This window comes from Salvelinus fontinalis, chromosome 14 (genome assembly GCF_029448725.1).
Source record: "Salvelinus fontinalis isolate EN_2023a chromosome 14, ASM2944872v1, whole genome shotgun sequence".
Lineage (NCBI taxonomy): Eukaryota > Metazoa > Chordata > Actinopteri > Salmoniformes > Salmonidae > Salvelinus > Salvelinus fontinalis.
Window position 1 is genome coordinate 2,859,792 of NC_074678.1, and position 25,288 is coordinate 2,885,079.

Consider the following 25,288-nt stretch of genomic DNA (forward strand, 5'->3'; position numbering starts at 1 on the left):
TCTATTGGTCTTTCTCTCTTTCTCTCACTCTCTAGTCCTGTCTGTCTGTCTCTGTCTGTCTGTCTCTTTCTATTGGTCTTTCTCTCTTTCTCTCACTCTCTAGTCCTGTCTGTCTGTCTGTCTCTGTCTGTCTGTCTCTTTCTATTGGTCTTTCTCTCTTTCTCTCACTCTCTAGTCCTGTCTGTCTGTCTCTGTCTGTCTGTCTCTTTCTATTGGTCTTTCTCTCTTTCCCTCACTCTCTAGTCCTGTCTGTCTGTCTCTGTCTGTCTGTCTCTTTCTATTGGTCTTTCTCTCTTTCTCTCACTCTCTAGTCCTGTCTGTCTGTCTGTCTCTGTCTGTCTGTCTCTTTCTATTGGTCTTTCTCTCTTTCTCTCACTCTCTAGTCCTGTCTGTCTGTCTCTGTCTGTCTGTCTCTTTCTATTGGTCTTTCTCTCTTTCCCTCACTCTCTAGTCCTGTCTGTCTGTCTCTGTCTGTCTGTCTCTTTCTATTGGTCTTTCTCTCTTTCTCTCACTCTCTAGTCCTGTCTGTCTGTCTGTCTCTGTCTGTCTGTCTCTTTCTATTGGTCTTTCTCTCTTTCTCTCACTCTCTAGTCCTGTCTGTCTGTCTGTCTGTCTCTGTCTGTCTGTCTCTTTCTATTGGTCTTTCTCTCTTTCTCTCACTCTCTAGTTCTGTCTGTCTGTCTGTCTGTCTGTCTGTCTGTCTGTCTGTCTGTCTGTCTGTCTGTCTGTCTCTTTCAAAGGGATCAGGGATCAGGGATCAGAAGACAAGTAAATGAGCAGGCATAGACTTAAGGGATTGTCTGAGGGGAAGGAAGGAGAGAAAAATAGTATTTTTCTGCATGTCCTTTAACTAACTCTCCCTAGAGGACTGGAACAATCGTTTGGTCAATGGGAATAGCCCCTACCTCTGTGGTAATAATGGTGTTCCAACATGATGTAAGGTGGGATTTGAGAGAGGAGGCCATCTGGACAGTCGGTGGATGATGTCATTACAGTAAGTAATAAGTCTCCCTCCATTCAATATTTTTCATCAGGAGTAGCGGACAGGGCAAGCTTGACTAGATCAGATTACAAGGAAGTCCCTCACACTATAGAGCTATGGAGCCTAGGGCCTAAGCTGTGGCCAGTGCCATTGGTTATTGTTAGAAAGGATGCCTGAAACAGACATAACAAGCCACTCACTTACAATTACTGTTCATATGGTCCAATCAGAGATAGAGAGGTAGATAGATTGATCGATAGATAGATAGATGGGGGGAGGGACAGATAAATAGAGCGGGGGGGGGGGGGCAATTGGCCACAAAGCCACCCAATCAATCAATCAATCATGTGCTCTTGGTAACAATCAATTACAATCCCACAAGGTCAGCAACACCAATATCCATGACATTTGACTGAGTAACAGTCCTTTCATTGACAATGTGTACAGTAACACTGTTTATGTATGTGCTTGTGTGTATGATTGAGTGTGTGTGTGTGTGTGGCACGTGCTTGTGTGTATGATTGAGTGTGTGTGTGTGGGGCGTGCTTGTGTGTGTGTCTGTGTGTTTGTCTTTCCTCCAAGGGAGGAATGAAGTTACCATACAGTCCACTTTTATAGAAACACAAAGCTCCTGTACACAGTATACCCATAGGGTTACTCGATGTTTAACACTGGAGTCCAGTGCCAGTAGTGAAACCTAAACATGTACCTCCAGTGAAATATGTATAATGATATAAATTCTATTAAATTCAAGCAATATATGAAATAGCTTATTGCTGTGTAATAACGGTATCATCTTTAAAAACAGATATGACATGATGTTTTCCACATCCTAAAGGAAACGTAAAACCTTGTTACAGAGTGAAAGATTCAGATCAGCTCAATTACTTCAACGAAATAAATGGAATTCAACTGAAATTTTAAAAGAAATTTAGAAATGAATGAACCATTATTCATTATTTTCATGCTGAATCTCAAATCCTTTGGTGAACCTTTCCAACCCTGCTACCAAAATATGTCTAAGAGATATTTTCCTCTGCAGAACCTCTAGTAAACATACAGAGAGCAAGGAACCATTCATAAAACATGACTACCTGAAAATAACATCCTCTCCTTGCCTCTCCCCTCCTTTGTCTCCTCTCCTCTCTCCTTGCCTCTTCCCTCCCTTGTCTCCTCTCCTCTCGCCTTCTTCTTCCCTCCCTTGTCTCCTCTCCTACTCTCCTCTCTCCTTGCCTCCTCTCCTCTCCTCTCTCCTTTCCTCTTCCCTCCTATTCTCCTTGCCTCTTCCCTCCCTTGTCTCCTCTCCTCCTTTCCTCTTTTTCCTCCTCTCTCCTCATCCTTACCTCTCCCCTCCTCTTCTCTCCCTCTCCCCCTCCCCTTCTCCCCTCTTCGCTCCCCCTTCCCTCCCCTCCTCCTCTTCCCTCAGTCTCCCCCTCCCTCCCCTCCTCTTTCCTCCCTCTCCTCCACTCCCCTTTCCTCTCCTCTTTCCTCCCCTCTTCTCCTCTTCTCTCCTCCCCGCCTTTCCTCTTCCCTCCCCTCCTCTTCTCTCCTCTTCCCTCTCATCCTCTCTCCTCTTCCCTCCCTCCTTCTTCTTCCCTCCCTTGTCTCCTCTCCTACTCTCCTCTCTCCTTGCCTCTTCCTTCCCTTGTCTCCTCTCCTCCTTTCCTCTTTTTTCCTCCTCTCTCCTCATCCTTACCTCTCCCCTCCTCTTCTCTCCCTCACCCGCTCCCCTTCTCCCCTCCTTGCTCCCCCTCCCCTCCTCTCCCCTCCTCTTTTCTCCCTCTCCTCACCTCCACTCCCATTTCCTCCCCTCTTCTCCTCTTCCCTCCCCTCCTCTTCTCTCCCCTCTCATCCTCTTCCCTCCCTCCTCCTCTTTCCTCTTCTCCCTCCCTCCCTCCTCCTCTCCTCTCTTCTCCTCCCCCCTCCTCTCCTTCCCTCCTTTCCATTCCTCACTGCTGTCTAATCTGGGCCACAGTGCTGCTGCTAGCTGGTCTGTGTAAATGTGAGCGAGTGCAGCATCAGGAACAGACAGGCCAGGGTTATTTATATCATACCATACCATACAGAGAACCAGCCAGGCCAGAGTTTATGTGAGTATATAGATGACAGACACCAGGAATATAACTCTGAGACAACACCAAATAGAGCACTGCTAACCGCTGCACAATGGGTCAGTTTAGCATGACAATGCGAGAATCGGACGGGAGGGAGGGGGGGAGGGAGAGAGGGAGAGAGACTCTCAGATCTAGACCATAAATCTGTAGGGAATATGGACCTGTTTCTAATGGTGGTGAACGACAGCAGGTTCTCTGATAAAATGGAGTCCTTGGTATGAACAGTAAGCAGTGACTGTAAATGGAGGAATTCGTTCATTCATGTATTTATTAGACATTTTCCAGGAGGAAATCTCTTGAGATGCACCATCTCATTTTAAAGAATTTCCACAATTTTTATTATAAATATTTATGAATCATATGGCAACTATTGTCTTAAAATAACAATGAAATAACAATAAACTTTAATTTACAGCAAATGAAAGTTTCAAACACTCACACACATAAAAAAATAAGTAAATTAATGAATACAGGTTGTAAGGTGTGCTATGTATGGAAAAGATAGTTGATGCTTGGGGATAGCTGGATTTGTCAGGGATCAGACTGGCAACCCTGCACACCAAATCCAGGTGTACTAACCAGGTGCCAATAGGACTAACCCATCTGACTGTGGTCTTGGCGGCTAAGGCAGGATGAGCATCGCAGCTCTATATTGATTATATGTGTGTAGCACACACAGTGTGTGTAGTGTCGTGTACAATATTAAATAAGTCCCATGGCACTGAACTGGTGAAGTCCTCACACTTTAACCAGGTATTGGGATTATTACTATCAATCTGACATGTCAGGGGTGTAATCTTCCAATTCATTGCCTGTCCTCCATAGTTTAATCTTTATCTGATTTAATTTCACCTTTATTTGACCAGGTAGGCCAGTTGAGAACAAGTTCTCATTTACAACTGCGACCTGGCCAAGATAAAAACAAAGTAGTGAGACAAAAAACAACAACACAATCTCCTCAAACCCCCTGTTTTTACAATTCTCTCTATGCAAATATTTGTATTTCAACATGAACAAATAAAAAAATTAACATAGTAACACAGTTCATTTAAACCAAATGTGTTTCGCCCTCCTGAAAAACCTGTGTGCGCTTCAATGTAACTTTTGTTAGTTTATGCAACAATATTTTGGCTACAATGACACTTCAAAAAACACTGTAAAACCCGAGCCAACACCATGTTTGTTAATACATAGATTTTAGACCACTCAATGTAAAGTGACCTTTGAAAGCAGTTGAAAGTTTTTTGTTGTAATAAACTCTTGGATCTCACCTCCTCCCTAACTCTGTAGCCTACCGACACCATTGGGTGGCGAGAGGTTGATCATGTGATCCGATTCCACACTTTGGACGCCATTTTGGAGGAAAGTTTGGGATTCCTGATATATTGGTGGAAAAAAAGAGGAGGGGAGAGCGCCGAGCAAGGGAACTTTGACTTGTGGAAATATTGCCGGACCGAGAGAGATAAAAACATGAGAGCGGGAAACGAATAATTCAGCACTCAGAAACAAAAAGAGGATTTACTCCCTAAATGCACAGACCGAACTTTGGGATTCGTTACTCGCAGTTTCTTCTGCCACTTTGAACTGCACTGCACATGTTCTCAGATTTTCAGGCTGCTCAATGAATTGCACCGTACAGAGCTGGGCTTGCTGAGAACCGGTTTGTTTATGTTTAGTGTATGAGAATTGATTGGAGATACGAACGTGACATACGACAATAGTGTTTCACATAGCTGTTAGTGGTTAACTGGTGTCGGAATCTTGCCCTGCGCTGTCTCTCTATTGGCGGTTGGCAGTAACCTAAATGAACCCTGTCAGTTAGCCCTGCCAGGGAGACAAGCTGGTCACATTGGCATTCACGGCGGGTCATCTGAATAGGCTATAATCTACCAAAAAAAATCGGATTCACTGCGTGTTTGTAGTCCAGTAAGAAAAAACGGTGCCTTTTGTAGTCTATTGAACAGGCGGGAGCTATAGCGCACATTGCGTTTTTTGAGGAGAGAAGAGACTAGTTTCTGTTCATGCTAAAACGGTGCAAACTCCTGGCTCTGCCCCTCTGGCAACTGTAGCAAAGGATATCTGAAGCAAGGGAGTGTAGGCAGGCTACTACACCAAACATTAGCCTGCACGAAACAGTGCCAGCGTTTACTTTTCCTGCTGCACTTGGGAGCTGTCATGCCTATACGAAAGAAAGGTGAGAATCCCGATTCGTCTGTTTTGTGATAGATAGCACATCACATGTAATGGCAGCCTGCTTTGAAAGCGATATGCTACAGAATGTCAATAGCTGTAGCAAGCTAAAGCAAACGACAGCAGGCCAATGCAGACGAATATAATATATGTTTTTGCCACCTCATGTGTTGCCACATCAACTGATATCGTGCAACAAATATAGCGACAGTCAGAGCCACATATGTTGCATATTACACGTGAGTTGTTGCCAATGCATTCTGCCACCTGACTGTCTCTGTCACCGATTTAAATATGAAAGCCTTTAGCCAGTCTATTGATATCACATAACCTCTATCAATCCTATTGCTTGAATTTGATTATGCATCAATGGTAGTTGCCATTTATTCACTCATTGCCTTGTTGGTTGTTGATATGTTTTGTTTACAGATGCTCAGAGAGCTTTACTGCTCATGGAGGAATACAAGACGAAACTTGGACAGACAGAAGACCGACAACTCAGACAATCACTAGAAAGAGTCATCAACATCTTCCAGAGCAACCTCTTCCAAGCCTTGATAGGTATGATACCCCTTCATTCAAACCCAGGCCGAATGGGTTCACAAAGTCTGTCAAATCAGTCCACTTCCTCTACTTTTCCCCCTGTATTGTCACTTGCCTAACCTGCTTGAGCAATGCAAACAGGTTTTTCTGTTTTTACCCGGAACCTGCCGTTCCCCTACCCGGAGCACACGGATCTCAACATGCTGGAGTTTAAATGTTTTACCCCCCCCCCCCCCAGCAAGGAAGACAGTCACTTGATTCCAACAGAATGGTCATTATAAATCTGTTTAATTTGAATCATTTCAAGTTATTCTGTGCCTTCTCTAGGATTCATAACTGTAATGACATAGTAACTACTATACCACACTAACTCATTTCAAACTGAATTTGTTTAGTTTCCTATCGCTACAATTCAGTCATTGTTTTCTGTGGGCTATCTTTTAGTTTACTGACTTGTAATAACTTCCTTATTCCTAAAGTAACCTACTAACTACTTGGCATGAGGGCGGCGTAGTGTAAAGTCTTGTCCTATAAGCTTTGACACCACGGCAACGCCACGACAACGCTACCGAGCAGGAATTCCCAATGTGTTGTTCGTTCTGGCGTGCCCCTCTCCTTATTGTAGTATTGACCCAGAAGTGGTGGTTTTCGGGTACCTGGCCTCCTACCAAGAACCTGTCTCGACTGTCTTGAGTTACATCTCTGTTTTTAAACTGTGTGTGTGTGTGTGTGTGTGTGTGTGTGTGTGTGTTGGCTATGTTCCCCCTTTTATAGGCCCTGCATTGCAGTATAATTATTTGTTTTACAGACGATTTAAACTGCTGATTTCAACACCCAAATAATCAAACAAAACATATTTCTGTGTAATTGCGGGCTGGGTGCTGAAATCAGTCGTTGTTGATAAAAACTTCATTTTATGTGACGTCAGAGCTGCAGTCCACCCACGCTAGTCTCTGCTCAAGTCCATCGTAAATCATTGAGTTCAGTATATTTTAAAACTGTTTTGATTGAATATAGGCCTACACAGGTTGAGAGTCGTCTGTGTGCTATAGTCTGTTACAGTAGCCAATACAGGGTGTGTGTGTTGTACTGTCGATTGTTGGACTTTGTAACACCTCCTCTAATATGCCCTTTAGATCTTAAGGTCTGCCTGGAAGATAAGCCGCTGCTCACTAGGCACATACTGGCTGTTGCTTTACTCTGTTTTTCTTTTTGGGGGGGGTTGGTCCTTCCAACAAAAGTTGAAGAATGGTCACATTTGATCGCGGCAGTACTCATGTTACGTTTCTTTGAGTGAAAGGTTCCGTAGATGTCTGTCACCGGAGAGCAGAGGCTGTGAACCGGTGCTTGATACCAGTTGTTCCAGGATGAAAGAAACCATTAACAACCCTGTCAACTCTGGGAAGACACTTTACATTTTGTTTTGTGATAGAACTTCCAGTCCGGACAGTTAGGCGAACTCATTGGATTCCTTTCCACCAGCCCAACCCTAGGGCCTCTGCCACCCCTAGGGCCTCTGCCACCCCTAGGGCCACTGCCACCCCTAGGGCCACTGCCACCCCTAGGGCCACTGCCACCCCTAGGGCCACTGCCACCCCTAGGGCCACTGCCACCCCTAGGGCCACTGCCACCCCTAGGGCCACTGACACCCCTAGGGCCACTGCCACCCCTAGGGCCTCTGCCACCCCTAGGGCCTCTGCCACCCCTAGGGCCTCTGCCACCCCTAGGGCCTCTGCCACCCCTATAGTAACCCCTATGGGTTGAAACCCTTCCATTCACTGGTGTAATTGAAGAGCAGTGGTTGTTGATTGGCTAACCACTCCTCATTGTCCTCCTCTACGTGTTATTTTCATCTCATTAGCTGGTCCCCCTGTCTCTCTCTCTCTCTCTCTCTCTCTCTCTCTCTCTCTCTCTCTCTCTCTCTACCCCTGTCTCTCCCTCTCTCTCTCTCTCTCTCTCTCTCTCTCTCTACCCCTGTCTCTCCCTCTCTCTCTACCCCTCTCTCTCTCTCTCTCTCTCTCTACCCCTGTCTCTCTCTCTCTCTACCCCTGTCTCTCTCTCTCTCTACCCCTGTCTCTCTCTCTCTCTACCCCTGTCTCCCTCTCTACCCCTGTCTCCCTCTCTACCCCTGTCTCCCTCTCTCTCTACCCCTGTCTCCCTCTCTCTCTACCCCTGTCTCTCTCTCTCTCTCCCCCTGTCTCTCTCTCTCTCCCCTGTCTCTCCCCCTGTCTCTGTCTCTCCCCCTATTTCTGTCCCTCTCTGTCTCTCCCCCTGTCTCTTTCTCTCCCCCTGTCTCTCTGTCTCTCCCCCTATTTCTATCCCTGTCTGTCTCCCTGTCTCTCCCCCTGTCTCTCCCCCTGTCTCTCCCTCTGTCTCTGTCTCCCAACCCCAGTGTTTTATTCTTTGATCAGTTCACACAGAAGATTTCTTGACCCTTACATGGTTACACAGGTTCAGGCATTATACACACATGACTGACTGCTGATAAATACACAGACATACAGTACAGTAATCTACTATGCACGCACACACACATGCTTACACACACATACACACACTCCCTCTGACCCTCTCTCGTTCACTCCTCCTTCCCTACTTTTGGGTCCTGTTGGTTGCTGATGAAAAAGAGGAATAGGATGGGAAGCAATCTGGTCTGTGTAAGATATGTATGATAAGAGTCAGGCGTGTAATCCGTCTACTGACATGATTACTCTGATGCTACTGAGGGTAATCCCTTCTGATTTACTTGCTGGTCAGAGAGCAGTCTTCAGGGGAGAGTGTGTGTGTCGTTTTTCAAGATGTAGACTAGCAGCTTTATCCAACTCTTATTCAACCTGATCACAGTGCAGAAGTAGAGGATGCTAGTTTTAGTTGAATAGTAACCCAGGTCTGTTTTACTTGTACAAATATGAATGTGGCTACTGCACTCAATACACATTCAAAACCTTTTTTACAGCTGCTTATATTTTTAGGGCTTGGGCAGCTGTATCAAACCGCCTGGGTAGAGATTGAGTATGCGCGTGTGTGTGTGTTTGAGAAGGGAGGATACAGTTGAATCTGAATTGCATAGACACACCCAAGGTGATGAATTACATTCATGGCATGCTTTGAAACCTGATTAAAAAGTCTAATTCATTTCATCCTCTACCCTTTCTCCTCCTCCTCTTCCTCCTCCCCCTGTATGTCAGAGAGTTGTATAGAGCTCCACCCAGGACCCATTATGCCACACCAGGGTATCCTGCTCTAATTATTTCCTATAGCAGCCTATCCTATATATAGTGTCAGGCAGTCTTCAATTGTGCAAGGTGAATACAGCAGACAGGAAGAAAGGCAGACAGGCAGGCCAGCTATCTTCAGTGTGTCTTTGGTCTAATAGAAACTGCGTCTTGATTTTGACGTTTTGGGTATTGGCAATTAAAAAATACAAAATAAAAAGTTTTATTTTAACCTTAACCAGGTAGGCTAGTTGAGAACAAGTTCTCATTTACAACTGCGATCTGGCCAAGATAAAGCAAAGCTGTGCGACAAAAAGAACACAGAGTTACACATGGGATAAACAAACGTACAGTAAATAACACAATAGAAAAAAATCTATGTACAGTGTGTGTAAATATAGTAAGATTAGGGAGTTAAGGCAATAAATAGGCCATAGTGGTGAAATAATTACAATTTAGCATTAACACTGGAGTGATAGATGTGCAGATGATGTGCAAGTAGAGATGCTGGGGTGCAAAAGAGCAAGAGGATAAATAACAATATGGGGATGAGGTAGTTGGGTGGGCTATTTACAGATGGGCTGTGTACAGGTGCAATGATCGGTAAGCTGCTCTGACAGCTGGTTCTAAAAGTTAGTGAGAGAGATATAAGACTCCAGCATCAGGGATTTTTGCAATTTGTTCAAGTCATTGGCAGCAGAGAACTGGAAGGAAAGGCGGCCAAAGGAGGAGTTGGCTTTGGGGATGACCAGTGAAATATACCTGCTAGAGCGCGTGCTACGGGTGGGTGTTGCTATGGTGACCAGTGAGCTGAGATAAGACGGGGTTTTACCTAGCAAAGACTTATGGATGACCTGGAGCCAGTGGGTTTGGCGACGAATATGTAGTGAGGGCCAGCCAACGAGATCATACAGGTTGCAGTGGTGGGTAGTATATTGGGCCTTGTGACAAAACGGAAGGCACTGTGATAGACTACATCCAGTTTGCTGAGTAGAGTGTTGGAGGCTATTTAGTAAATGACATCGCCGAAGTCGAGGATCGGTAGGATGGTCAGTTTTATGAGGGTATGTGTGGCAGCATATGTGAAAGAGGCTTTGTTGCGAAATAGGAAGCCAATTCTAGATTTGATTTTGGATTGGAGATGCTTAATGTGAGTCTGGAAGGAGAGTTTACAGTCTAACCAGACACCTAGGTATTGTAGTTGTCCACATTTTTAAAATCAGAACCGTCCAGAGTAGTGATGCTAGTCGGGCGGGCGGGTTTGGGCAGCGATCGGTTGAAGAGCATGCATTTAGTTTTACTTGCATTTAAGAGCAGTTGGAGGCCACGGAAGGAGTGTTGTATGGCATTGAAGCTCGTCTGGAGGTTTGTTAACACAGTGTCTAAAGAAGGGCCAGAATTATACAGAATGGTGTCGTCTGAGTAGAGGTGGATCAGAGAATCACTAGCAGCAAGAGCGACATCATTGATATATATATATACAGAGAATCGGCCTGAGTCGGCCCGAGAATTGAACCCTGTGGCACCCCCATAGAGACTGCCAGAAGTCCGGACAACAGGCCCTCCGATTTGACACACTGAACTCTATCTGAGAAGTAGTTGGTGAACCAGGCGAGGCAGTCATTTGAGAAACCAAGGCTGTTGAGTCTGCCGATAAGAATGCGGTGATTGACAGAGTCAATCCTTGGCCAGGTCGATGAAGACGGCTGCACAGTACTGTCTTTTATCGATGGCGATTCTGATATCGTTTAGGACCTTGAGCGTGGCTGAGGTACATCAATGACCAGCTCGGAAACCAGATTGCATAGTGGAGAAGGTACAGTGGGATTCGAAATGCTTGGTGATCTGTTTATTAACTTGGCTTTTGAAGACTTTAGAAAGGCAGGGTAGGATAGATATAGGTCTGTAACAGTTTGGGTCTAGAGTGTCTTCCCCTTTGAAGAGGGTGATGACCGTGGCAGCTTTCCAATCTTTAGGGATCTCAGACAATACGAAAGAGAGGTTGAACAGGCTAGTAATAGGGGTTGCAACAATTGCGGCGGATTATTTTAGAGAGGGTCCAGATTTTCAAGCCCAGCTGATTTGTAGATTTTGCAGCTCTTTCAGAACATCTGCTATCTGGATTTGGGTGGGTGAAGGACAAGTGGGGGGGGGGTTTGGGAAGTTGCTGTGGGGGGTGCAGAGCTGTTGGCCGGGGTAGGGGAAGCCAGGTGGTGACCGTGTTACCTAGCCTCAGTGCAGTGGGCAGCTGGGAAGAGGTGCTCTTATTCTCCATGGACTTCAGTGTCCCAAAACTTTTTGGAGTTTGTGCTACAGGATGAACATTTCTGTTTGAAAAAGCTAGCCTTTGCTTTCTTAACTGACTGTATATTTGTTCCTAACTTCCCTGAAAAGTTGCATATCGCGGGGGCTATTCGATGCTAATGCAGTACGCCACAGGATGTTTTTGTGCTGGTCAAGGGCAGTCCGGTCTGGAGTGAACCAAGGGCTGTTCTTAGTTCTACATTTTTTGAATGGGGCATGCTTATTTAAGATGGTGAGGAAGGCACTTTTAAGGAATAACCAGGCATCCTCTACTGTCGGGATGAAATGTCAAACACTAAGTTGTAAAGGGACTTGCTATGCTGGGCCTGCTATAAGCAGCCTTATCCTGTGTGTGTGTGCGCTTTTCTCCTACCACCCACACACTCTTCTCTGGCCTCCAAGCTCAGGTATCTGGTAATGGTATGATGACTTGCTGACCTGCCTTCACAGGTCAGTCCCCTCTTAGCAGGTCAGAGTCAACATGCCTTGACCTGGTGCCCATGGGTTAGAGGTCAGGGACCTTGACTAACTTTAACCCTGTGAAGGACTACATATGTAAACGCTAGACTGACTGAGGAATACACTAGTTCTAAGCTGTAGTGCTGTACTTTCTCTCACATATGATGTAAGGTAAGTGGTTTACCATGGGGGTTCCCTCCAGTGTAATTTCTTCCTGTGGCAGGTTGTAACCTGAGACGGAGCTTAATAATCTTTGGCTCTCCCTTTTAAGTGTTGTGTATCAGAGCCTCGCCACCTTACCTGGTCTAAGCTCTGCCATGCCCTGCAAACAACCCTCCATGTTGGCATCATACTGACTGGAGGAAGGACAGGGCAGGGCAGCTGTGCCCTCTGCAGAACCATGCCTAACTCAGAGATATAAATATCACATTTTATTTGTCACATGTGCTGAATAAACAGGTGTAGACCTTACTCTAAAATGCTTACTTACAAGCCCTTAACCAACAATGCAGTTTTATGAAAATATTTACTAAATAAACTAAAGTAAAGAAATAATAAAAGTAACAAAAACGAGGCTATATACAGGGGTTACTGGTACCGAGTCGATGTGTGGGGGTACAGGTTAGTCGAGGTAATATGTACATGTAGGTCGGGGGAAAGTAACTATGCATAGATAATAAACAGCGAGTAGCAGCAGTGTAAAAAATAAATAAAATGGGAGCGGGGGTCAATGAAATAGTCCGGTGGCCATTTGAAAGGAAACACTTTGAAGTTTGTGGAAATGTGAAATTTATGTAGGAGAATATAACACATTAGATCTGGTAAAAGATAATACAAAGAAAAATCCAACTGTTTCTTTTGTATTTGTTTTGTATCATCTTTGAAATGCAAGAGAAAGGCCCTAATGTATTATTCCAGCCCAGGTGCAATTTAGATTTTGGACACTAGATGGCAGCAGTGTATGTGTAACAGTATAACTTTAGACCGTCCCCTCGCCCCTACACGGGCGCGAACCAGGGACCCTCTGCACACATCAACAACAGTCAACCACGAAGCGTTGTTACCCATCGCTCCACAAAAGCCGTGGCCCTTGCAGAGCAAGGGGCAACACTACATCAAGTCTCAGAGCAAGTGACGTAACCGATTGAAACGCTATTAGCGCGCACCACCGCTAACTAGCTAGCCATTTCACATCCGTTACATATGTGCAACGTTTTAGACTGATCCAATGAACCATTACAATTACAATTTTGAACAGAAATGCATCAAGAATGCCCAAATGGGCCTAATTGGTTTATTAATAACTTTTCAAGTTCTTTCACTGTAATAACTACTGTAAATTGGACAGTGTAGTTAGATTAACAAGAATTTTAAGCTTTCTGCCAACATCAGATATGTCTATGTCCTGGGAAATGTTCTTGTTACATACAACCTCATGCTAATCGCATTCGCGCACATTAGCTCAACCGTCCCGAGGGTGGGCCACCGATCTGTAGAGAACCTTAAGAGGTTTAAGAAGCCTTTTGGACCTAGACTTGGCGCTCCGGTACCGCTTGCCGTGCAGAAGCAGAGAGAATGGTCTATGACAATGGGGGCTGGAGTCTTTGGCAATTTTTAGGGCCTTCCTCTGATACTGCCTGGTATAGAGGTCCTGGATGGCAGGAAGCGTAGCCCCAGGGATGTTCTGGGCCGTACGCACTACCCTCTGTAGCGCCTTGCAGTTGCCATATCAGGCGGTGATGCAGCCAGTCAGGATAGTCTTGATGGTGTAGCTGTATTACTTTTTGAGGATCTGAGGACCCATGCCAAATATTTTCAGTCTCCTGAGGGGGAATAGGTGTTGTCGTGCCCTCTTCACGACTGTCTTGGTGTGTTTGGACCATGATAGTTTGTTGATGTGGACACCAAGGAACTTGAAGCTCTCAACCTGCTCCACTACAGCCCCATCGATGAGAATGGGGGTGTGCTTGGTCCTCCTTTTCCTGTAGTCCACAATCATCTCCTTTGTCTTGATCATGTTGAGGGAGAGGTTGTTGACCTGGCACCACACTGCCAGGTCTCTGACCTCCTCCCTATAGGTGGTCTCATTGTTGTCGGGGACCAGGCCTACCACAGTTGTTGTCTGCAGACTTAATGATAGTGTTGGAGTCGTGCTTGGCCACGCAGTCGTGGTCGCAGTCGTGGTCCCCACCTGTACAGGGAGTACACCCCATGTGTTGAGGATGAGGTTGCCAGATGTGTTGTTGCCTGCTTACCACCTGGGGGCGGCCCGTCAGGAAGCTCAGGATCCAGTTGCAGAGGGAGGTGTTTAGTCCCAGGGTCCTTAGCTTAGTGAAGAGCTTTGAGTGCACTATGGTGTTGAATGTTGAGCTGTAGTCAATGAACAGCATTCTCACATAGGTGTTCCTTTTTGTCCAAGTGGAAAGGGCAGTGTGGAGTGCAATAGAGATTGTGTCATCTGTGGATCTGTTGGGGCGGTATGTAAATTGGAGTGAGTCTAGGGTTTCTGTGATGATGGTGTTGATGTACACTACAAATTCAGGCAAACTATCATCCATGTGGGCATCAAATGCTCCACCATGACATTTGTTTGGATTCTCAAAACGTTTGTAGCCAACATCTGCAGACTTTACTAAAAACTGTTTCTGATAGGCCTGTTTGTATTTAGTTCCCACAAAATGCAAGATGATGTGAAGACGTGTTCCTTTTAATCGACATCTGCTTCTTTTCCTTTTATGAGATATTTTTGCTTAGTCAGCATGAGGCTGTTATTTTTCTCTTCTTCTCCTGTTCAAGTGGTGTGAAGTTCTGTAGTCTGACCTCACAGTGACTTCCTCTACATCGGCATGGCAACACAGAACTTCTGTAGTAATCGTCAATCAGTTACACCAACCCAGTACCATACGCTAGTGTAGTCTCTGGTGATTGGGTTTTGAATCCCTACCGGTCCTGTTTGCACGTCTGTAAACCTGCCACATGTACCGTGTTTACCGAGCAGTTAGCCAAGCTAAGCTCCCTAGTGAAAGGCTAAACATAGCCAAGTCGTGAGTGAAGGGCTGAAATGGGTAGTGTGCACACGATGTGAGAGCTAATTGTCATTTAGTTTGTTTCAGTGAAGGATCAGATCCAGATAAGATCTACAGTTCAATCACAGAATGGAAAACATAAAGAATAAAATCAATGTTTGAACTAGATATGAACCTACATTGTTAACCAATATTCAATATTTAGGATGGGGGGGGGGGGAATAATATCAGGGTAGGGGTGAAAGAATATAAAAAAATTAATAATTATTTAACCTTTAACTAGGCAAGTCAGTTAAGAACAAATTCTTATTTTCAATGACAGCCTAGGAACAGTGGGTTAACTGCCTTTTTCAGGGGCAGAACGACAGATTTGTACCTTGTCAGCTCGGGGATTTGATCTTGCAACCTTTTGGTTACTAGTCCAACGCTCTAACCACTAGGCTACCTGCCGCCCCGCTCTGATCATTTGGGGCCATTGTCATATGTCATTATTTTCACAATGTAAGAAATCGACATTTGAACCATATTACATGGACAATTGCTCTTTTGCATAACAATTTATGAGAACTCAGTAAGCTTATGCGGTATCCAGACTGGTGTACCTTCATATCGACCTTGTGCCATATTGGGATATTTGGTAGTACCGGCACTGAACACAAGGGGCGCTGTATTCAAACCCCACTGATACTCTGTCATCCGAAGGTTAGCAATGCTAACAAGTACATTGTAAAATCCCATAGAGAATGCAAACTATACTTAACAACAACAAAAAATACGCAAAATGCAACAATTTCTAAGATTTTACTGAGTTACAGTTCATATGAGGAAATAAGTCAATTTAAATAAATTCATTAGGCCCTAATCTATGGATTTCACATGACTGGGAATACAGATATGTATCTGTTGGTCACAGATAACTTTAACAAAAAATGGGCCTCACAACGGCCTCAGGATCTCGTAACGGTATTTCTGTGCATTCAAATTGCCATCAATAAAATGCAGTTGTGTTTGTTGTCCATAGTTTATGCCTGCTCATACCATAATCCCACCGCCACCATGGGGCACTCTGTTCACAACGTTGACATCAGCAAACTGCTCGCCCACACGGCACCATTACACGTGGTCTGCGGTTGTGAGGGCTGTTGGACGTACTGCCAAATTCCCTAGAGTGGCCTTTTATTGTCCCCAGCACAAGGTGCACCTGTGTAATGATCATGCTGTTTAATCAGCTTCTTAGTATGCCACACCTGTCAGATGGATGGATTATCTTGGCAAAGGAGAAATGCTCACAAACAGCGATGTAAACAAATTTGTGCACAAACATTTGAGAGAAATAAGCTTTTTGTGCGTATGGAACATTTCTGTGATGTTTTATTTCAGCTCATGAAACATGGGACCAACACTTTACATGTTGCGTTTATATTTTTGTTCCGTGTAAATGCTAATGAGTACATTAGGAAAAGGTGATACCTAGTCAGTTGTTCAACTGAAATGTGTCTTCCGCATTTAACCCAACCCTCCCTGAATCAGAGAGGTGCGGGAGGCTGCCATAATCGACATCCACGTCATCGGCCCCCGGGGAACACATTGCAAACATTTTGTACAGTTTCTGACAATTTATACAAGTAACTAAAAAAATGCTACTCACAGTTTGCTGCATGCACACAAACATTATTCAGCAAGGCTCTTAAATCTCTGTTATTACCAGGCGAATGCTTGATATCGGAAGACGCTAACCACTTAGCTAGATGGCTAACTAGCTACTACATTAGAAACCCAAATGCAGAACTGCAGAGCATTTAGCACATCTTAGACAGTTAACTTATATCTAGCTAGCAAACATTTAGTTGTGATTTCCATACTGTACTTAGAACACCTGATGCATGCTGCACAACAGCGAGTGATTCACAAGGCTCTGGTCTCTTGTCATTGTGGTGCTTGTAAACAAACACCACGTGACTGGGGACTACTGTAAGCTTCATAATAATGTGACAGGGGAAATGAAGAACACAATGTTCCTTATCTCCTAAAGTATTGCACAAGTTGAATGCAGGTATTTGCTTAAAGAGGACCTACAAATATTCAAATGTATAAAAAAAACTTCAAAGAAATAGTTTCAACGGTGCTGAAAAACCATCCCGTGTTTTTTCTCTCCAAATACCCCGGTATACGGTATACCGCCCAAGCCTAGATCTCAGTGTGTAAAAATGACACTTTCATTTCCCCGTTGTTAAACAGTATATTGGTATCGCTAAGCTTTGTCCCCCCCCCCCCCCCCCCCCCCCCCCAAAAAAAATTATCCGAATTGGTTTTGGACCCCCCAAAAATATTGGTTGGGCTCTAGTTAACTTTTTCTGTCATTCTGCACCACCTTGTTTGTGGCAACTTAGCATTTCCTGTGCTTGTAGTGAATAGTATGATACTAGTTTCATTCAGACCTGGCTTCAAATACTACCTGGCTTCAAATACTAACTGGCTTCAAATACTACCTGGCTTCCCGTTCTTAAAGTGGAACTGAAACGCTCAAATCAACCTACATGGTTTTACATGTCGATGTTGGGTAACCTTGTTGAACGTGATGTTATGAAAATGTTTTTAGAACATATGTTTTTCGAGTGCCTAGCACAAGATGGAGAGGTGTGGCCTCAGCGCCTAGCACAAGATGGAGAGGTGTGGCCTCAGCGCCGAGCACAAGATGGAGAGGTGTGGCCTCAGCGCCGAGCACAAGATGGAGAGGTGTGGCCTCAGCGCCGAGCACAAGATGGAGAGGTGTGGCCTCAGCGCCGAGCACAAGATGGAGAGGTGTGGCCTCAGCGCCTAGCACAAGATGGGGAGGTGTGGCCTCAGCGCCTAGTCAGATGAGGCAATTTCAAATGTTTTAACTGAAATATGATTTTTTCCCAGCAGTTTTAAGGGTAGGAACATGCATCTTTATCACATTTGGTTATCAAAATCACCTTAACTTACTAAAGTGTTTCAGTTCGTCTTTTAAGTTTTGTTAGGCAAACTATATGAGCATTTTAACCCCCTGGAAATGGCGGAGCGATTTCTGCATGGTGCATCTTTAAATATTCACTGCATTTGAATCCAGGTATGTTTGGTCCTAAGGATATTTGAAATATTGTCTTTGGAAATACTGTACCAGTCAAAAGTTTGGACACACCTACTCATTCAAGGGTTTTTGTTTATTTTGACAATTTTCTACATTGTAGAATAATAGTGAAGACATCAAAACTATGAAATAACACATGTCGAATCATGTAGTAACCAAAAAAGTGTTAAACAAATTTTGATTCTTCAATGTAGCCACCCTTTGCCTTGATGACCGCTTTGCACACTCTTGGCATTCTCTCAACCAGCTTCATCTGGAATGCTTTTCCAACCGTCTTGGAGTTCACACACATGATGAGCACTTGTTGGCTGCTGCTCCATCACTCTCCTTCTTGGTCAAATACTTACACAGCCTGGAGGTGTGTTAGGTCATTGTCCTTTTGAAAAACAAATGATAGTCCCACTAAGCGCAAACCAGATGGGATGGCGTATCACTGAAGAATGCTGTTGTAGCCATGCTGGTTAAGTGTGCCTTGAATTCTAAATAAATCACTGACAGCGTCACTAGTAAAGCACCATCACACCACAACCATGCTTCACGGTGGGAAACACACATGCAGAGATTATATATATATATATTTTTAAAATGGAATATCTACATAGGTGTACAGAGGCCCATTATCAGCAAACATCAGTCCTGTGTTCCAATGGCACGTTGTGTTAGCTAATCCAAGTTTATCATTTTAAAAGACTAATTGATCATTAGAAAACCCTTTTGCAATTATGTTAGCACGGCTGAAAACTGTTGTGCTGATTTTAAAAAAGCAATAAAACTGGCCATCTTTAGACTAGTTGAGTATCTGGAGCGTCAGCATTTGTGGGTTCGATTACAGGCTCAAAATGGCCAGAAACTAAGTCCTTTCTTCTGAAACTCTTCAGTCTATTCTTGTTCTGAGAAATGAAGGCTATTCCATGTGAGAAATTGCCAAGAAACTGAAAATCTCGTACAATGCTGCATACTACTCCCTTCACAGAACAGCGCAAACTGTCTCTAACCAGAATAGAAAGAGTGGGAGGCCCCGATGCACAACTGACCAAGAGGACAAGTACATTAGAGTGCCTAGTTTGAGAAACGGACGCCTCATAAGTCCTCAACGGGCAGTTTCATTAAATAAAACCCGCAAAACACCAGTCTCAACGTCAACAGTGAAGAGGCGACTCCGGGATGCTGGCCTTCTAGGCAGAGTTCCTCTGTCCAGTGTCTGTGTTCTTTTGCCCATCTTGTATTTTTATTGGCCAGTCTGAGATATGGCTTTTTCTTTGCAACTCTGCCTAGAAGACCAGCATCCCAGAGTCGCATCTTCACTACAATGTAGAAAATAGTCAAAATAAAGAAAACCCTTGAATGAGTAGTTGTGTCCACTTTTGACTCGTACTTTAAGTATTTTAAAATTGTTTTGGATATTTCTAGGAAGTTATTTGAAAATACTTTAGAGGTAGCTGATTTGGCCACATTCTTTTTATGATTTAGTTAAGACGGGTCTCGCTGATAGTTTTGCCATTTAGAATTGTGTACCTGTAATTCATGGGTTCAAGTAGTAAGTCTATTTGAAATCTCTCTTTAGCTGTTATATCCTTAAAGTTAAGGTCATATTGAATGGGAATGAAGAGCATCAACATCTGACACGGCTCACAGGGATAGCTAGGCTTGGCCTTTACACTACTGGTTCTCTGAACTAGTGTCATCAGCCCTTACTCATGTAACATGCTACTTGTACATAGCTCAGATACATCATATGCCTGACAGTATACTGTTACTCTATACGTACACGAGTGCGATGTGTGTGTGGTACTACTACAAATGGTTAATTATTTCTAACTTATTTTGTTGTCCGACTGGATTTATAGTAAACACATTATACTCAAGTTAAACATTTATCAGATTATGTATCCTCTTGAGACGTACACTTACTAACATGCCGAGACATACTGAAATACCCTTACTAACATGCTGAGACCATACTGAAATACAGTTGAAGTTGGAAGTTTACATGCACTTAGGTTGGAGTCATTTAAAACTCATTTTTCAACCACTCCACACATTTCTTGTTAACAAACTATAGTTTTGGCAAGTCGGTCAGGACATCTACTTTGTGCATGACACAAGTAATTTTTCCAACAATTGTTTACAATTATTTCACGTATAATTCACTGAATCACAATTCCAGTGGGTCAGAAGTTTACATACACTAAGTTGACTGTGTCTTTTAAACAGCTTAGAGAATCCAGAAAATTATGTCATGGCATTAGAAGCTTCTGATAGCCTAATTGACATCATTTGAGTCAATTGGAGGTGTACCTGTGGATGTATTTCAAGGCCTACCTTCAAACTCAGTGCCTCATTGCTTGATATCATGGTAAAATCAAAAATCTAAATTGTAGACCTCCACAAGTCTGGTTCATCCTTGGGAGCAATTTCCAAACGCCTGAAGGTATCACGTTCATCTGTACAAACAATAATACGCAAGTATAAACACCATGGGACACCGCAGCCGTCATACCGCTCAGGAAGGAGACGCGTTCTGTCTCCTAGAGATGAACGTACTTCGGTGCGAAAAGTCAGGAATTGAGTTTAAATTTATTTGGCTAAGGTGTATGTAAACTTCAACTGTACACTTACTAACATGCTGAGACCAACTGTAAGTAAGTGTAAGTCGGAAGTTTGCATACACCTTAGCCAAATACATTTAAACAATTCCTGACATTTAATCCCAGTAAAAATTTCCTGTTTTAGGTCAGTTAGGATCACCACTTTATTTTATGAATGTGAAATGTCAGAATAATAGTAGAGAGAATGCTTTATTTTACCTTTTTTATTTCTTTCATCACATTCCCAGTGGGTCAGACGTTTACATGCACTCAATTAGTATTTGGTGGCATTGCCTTTAAATTGTTTACTTGGGTCAAACGTTTCAGGTAGCCTTCCACAAGCTTCCCACAATAAGTTGGGTGAATTTTGGCACATTCCTCCTGACAGAGCTGGTGTAACTGAGTCAGGTTTGTAGGCCTCTTTGCTCGCACACGCTTTTTCAGTTCTGCCCACAAATTTTCTATACGATTGAGGTCAGGGCTTTGTGATGGCCACTCCAATACCTAGACTTTGTTGTCCTTATGCCATTTTGCCTCAACTTTGGAAGTATGCTTGGGGTCATTGTCCATTTGGAAGACACATTTGCGACCAAGCTTTTAACTTCCTGACTGATGTCCTGAGATGTTGCTTCAATATATCCACATAATTTTGTTTCCTCATGATGCCATCTATTTTGTGAAGTGCACCAGTCCCTCCTGCAGCAAAGCACCCCCACAACATAATGCTGCCACCCCCGTGCTTCACGGTTGGGATGGTGTTTTTTGGCTTGCAAGCATCCCCCTTTTTCCTCCAAACATAACGATGGTCATTATGGCCAAACAGTTCTAGTTTTGTTTCATCAGACCAGAGGACATTTCTCCCAAAAGTACAATCTTTGTCCCCATGTGCAGTTGCAAACCGTAGTCTTGTTTTTCTATGGCGGTTTTGGATCTGGGGCTACTTCCTTGCTGAGCGGCCTTTCAGGTTATGTCGATATAGGACTCGTTTTACTGTGGATATAGATACTTTTGTACCTGTTTCCTCCAGCATCTTCACAAGGTCCTTTGCTGTTGTTCTGGGATTGATTTGCATTGCATTTTCTGGAATTTTCCAAGCTGTATAAAGGCACAGTCAAGTTAGTGTATGTAAACGTCTGACCCACTGGAATTGTGATTAAGTGAAATAATTGTTGGAAAATTACTTGTCACGCACAAAGTAAATATCCTAACCGACTTGCCAAAACTATAGTTTGTTTGAGTGGTTTGTGGAGTGGTTGAAAAATGAGTTTTAATGTCTCCAACCTTATTGTATGTAAACTTCCGACTTCAACTGTACATGCTGAAACCAGAGACATAATATACCAGTTGAACATATTCTGATTTGTGTTTTTCCAAGAACCACAAAACCCAGTGCTAACAGATTCACTACTCTCCATTTCCTCATTCTCCTCCAGATATCCAGGAGTTTTATGAAGTGACCTTACAGGAAGGCCAGACATCTGTCGAGCCAGTCAAGCCTGCAGAGCCCCCCGCTCCCCCTGTCACCCTGTGGGACTTCTCCAGCCTTCCCTCCCCCTCTACCGCTGTCACATCTGACACCCTGCCCAGCAGCCTTACGTCCAGCATAGAGGTAAGCATACTTTATAGCACTGTGATAAGTACTTATAAGCACCTTGTCTGGTATAAGCTCTGTTTTTATTGTTCAAATCTGGCAACCCACTCCACTTGAACGAATGTGATATAAAGCCAGACTGCTGCTCACTGTTCCTATAGGCTTGCTGTGGCAACTGGCAACCCGCTCACTGTTCCCATGCTCTATGTTTCTGGCTGTGTGCCCAGTCACCATACCTTGCACTTTGCGTGTTTAGGCTTAGGTTTTAGTCGTGTGTGTGTGTGTGTGAGAAAATGCTGATCCTCCTGTATAATTAATGTACACCACAGTAGTGTGGCTTCAGTACTGCTGCCTGTCTTTGAGATGAGATAATGTGGAGCAAACGCCCCTCCTGGTCCTCTGCCCCTCCTGGTTCTCCGTCTACTACACCCATACTGTGGTTCTACCATAGAAATTGAATCCATAGAAAGGCTTAGAAAACCTCTCACCCTGGAAATGTGACTGGCAAACTCATGGATACACTCACAATGGCTGCTTGTCCACTAGGCCTGACCTCGTTTAGTCGACTGGTGGATTGTTTGGTCATAGGCTGTTGATCGACAGCGTTTCATTTTTTTATCAAGCTGCCGCAAGTATTATATATATAATTTTTTATGGCACATGAGACCGCTGTCTGATTCCCGCTTGTCTGAGTGGACTAATCCGTCGCGGCGGCGGGGATGGTACAGTCCATCACGCTAAGACAGGCTTCGGCAACGTAAGGCACGCACGCGCCCACTCCACTAGAACAAGGTCTTTACCTTGGCATGCCAATTTTTTAAAATAAAAATAAGTGAAATTGCATTTTGTTTTCGATACATGGCTACTGCTTTGGACTGTGAGAGTATTCCTCAGCCTACAGTATGTGAAGAATAATGCGTCTCGGGTATAATTTGAAATGTTGATTCAAGGAGAGTGTGGCTAAAATGCCCAAGGCACATCTCTCTCCTGCCAAATCGTGCGCATTCATTATTTCATGATTTTAATTGTGTGACTTGTTTGTTCTTTGATTGTTAGGGTCTATCACTTCCCCATTACTTATATCACCAGTAGTATGTTTACCGTTCATTCCCATAATTTCTAATCTACACTGTTTGATTGGTTACTTTAATTTCTGTTAATACATTCAATATATCATTATTACAATTGTTTACCGTTCTCATTGTCCGAGTGGACACTTTGTTTGAGCTCACTCTGCTACATTTGTGAGGATCAAGTTTTTGGTTTATTACATTTTACGAGTTTAGTCAATTTATTAATTGTCTGATAGTCTTTCGGATTGTCTCACCACCACTAATGAGCTGTGAAGCTTCTCAGAGTAATTTTTTATTCACCTCAAACCGCAAGTAAACAAAGTGGGTTTTTACAGCCATTGAGAATCACAATAGTTCCTCAATGTATCTGAAAAATCTTTCCAGCTTTCTCCCTTTCGATAACCACCGAGCCTCGGCGAGCAACATGTAATGCTCTGATCCAGTGGAAACGTCATAAAATACCTGATTACTTCTTATCCCTTGCGCAAATAAAGCTGTGTCTGTCAGGAGCTCACTGGTGCTGGAAACCAAAAACTGAGGGCCCAGAATAATTAATACAATGTTGCAAGTTTGCTAGTGTGAGCTGTGGGCTGGACCCAGTTGATAGTTGACTTGATACAATGTTGCAAGTTCATTGCAGACAGGCGGAGTAGAAAGATGAATGGAATTAGAGGAACAAGACAAACAAACCTCCATGTGTAGCTAATGTGATTTGTAGGATATTTATTTTTATCAGTACTTTTTTTTCTACCTGCAATGTTTTTATTTATTGGCTTTATGTAGGCTATTTTTACTTAGTTGGCAATAGAACATAAATAAGTTATTATAATTTAAATTAAGCTGTTCCACTAAAATATGTATACGAAAATCATAACTGGCATGCAGATCGGTAGAAATAGTAAGGTAAATTGGCACCACATGAAAACGGTTGTCGACCCCCGGTGTAGCCTATTACAGGCTACTTCAGGAGCATAATGGCAGAATCTGTGAAGAGGAGGGTTTGGTCGGGAACAGAAGAAAAAAAAAATGCAAAAAAAAAATCACCCTTCTGTTTATCTAGATCTCTGGCTCCCTCTTGAGTACCTTAATTATTATTTCAAACGGTGTGCTTAAAGCATCAGACAAGCTCAGTGCATATAGTTGATTTTATTAAACCGCGTGTCTTTATATGGAAAAATGCATGTTTTTAAAAATGTCAACCAATTGATTGGTTGAAAGAACAGACAATTCTTAGTCGACCAAGAGACATCATTGACTTGAAAAGGGAGGCCTGTTCTATGGATTCTATTTCTATGGTTTTTCTTCCATACAGCGGCTATGCATTCCTGTCCTGTCTCTATATGTCTCTCTGTCAATCTTACCAAACTATCTGTGAAAGAGACATAGGACGCTTCCTCCTGAGAGGTGTGCTGTCCTCCCGTCATCTCATCTTGAATTCTCAGGAAGTGTTACCTTTTTCCTTAACAATGAAAATGTTTGTATTGAGAGAGAGCGAGAGAGATAAAATGGGGTTATAGCCATAGATATAGCACCCTGATATAGCACCCTGATATAGCACCCTGATATAGCACCCTGATATAGCACCCTGATATAGCACCCTGATATAGCACCCTGATATTATACTCTGATATAGCACCCTGATATAGCACCCTGATATAGCACCCTGATATAGCACCCTGATATAGCACCCTGATATAGCACCCTGATATAGCACCCTGATATAGCACCCTGATATAGCGCCCTGATATTAAACTCTGATATAGCACCCTGATATTAAACTCTGATATAGCACCCTGATATTATACTCTGATATAGCACCCTGATATTAAACTCTGATATTAAACTCTGATATAGCACCCTGATATAGCACCCTGATATAGCACCCTGATATAGCACCCTGATATAGCACCCTGATATAGCACCCTGATATAGCACCCTGATATAGCACCCTGATATAGCACCCTGATATAGCACCCTGATATAGCACCCTGATATTAAACTCTGATATAGCACCCTGATATAGCACCCTGATATAGCACCCTGATATTATACTCTGATATAGCACCCTGATATAGCACCCTGATATTATAC

At 43.5% G+C, this 25,288-nt stretch overlaps 1 protein-coding gene across 8 annotated transcripts in view; it reads left to right on the forward strand.

Annotated features, from left to right (window-relative positions):
• The first annotated feature begins 4,482 nt into the window (after positions 1–4,482).
• LOC129869391 (disks large homolog 1-like) overlaps positions 4,483–25,288 on the forward strand; it is a 282,157-nt gene continuing 261,351 nt past the window's right edge. For 3 of the 8 annotated variants that reach the window (XM_055943763.1, XM_055943760.1, XM_055943761.1), the window contains exons 1-3: positions 4,484–5,290; positions 5,716–5,847; positions 21,967–22,142. In XM_055943763.1, the coding sequence (XP_055799738.1) occupies positions 5,272–5,290; positions 5,716–5,847; positions 21,967–22,142 (327 nt within the window). In that variant the 5' untranslated portion in view covers positions 4,484–5,271. Of the gene's footprint in view, positions 5,291–5,715; positions 5,848–21,966; positions 22,143–25,288 lie in introns of all 8 variants that reach the window. The other 5 variants (XM_055943759.1, XM_055943762.1, XM_055943766.1 and 2 more) reach the window with 3 other exon arrangements.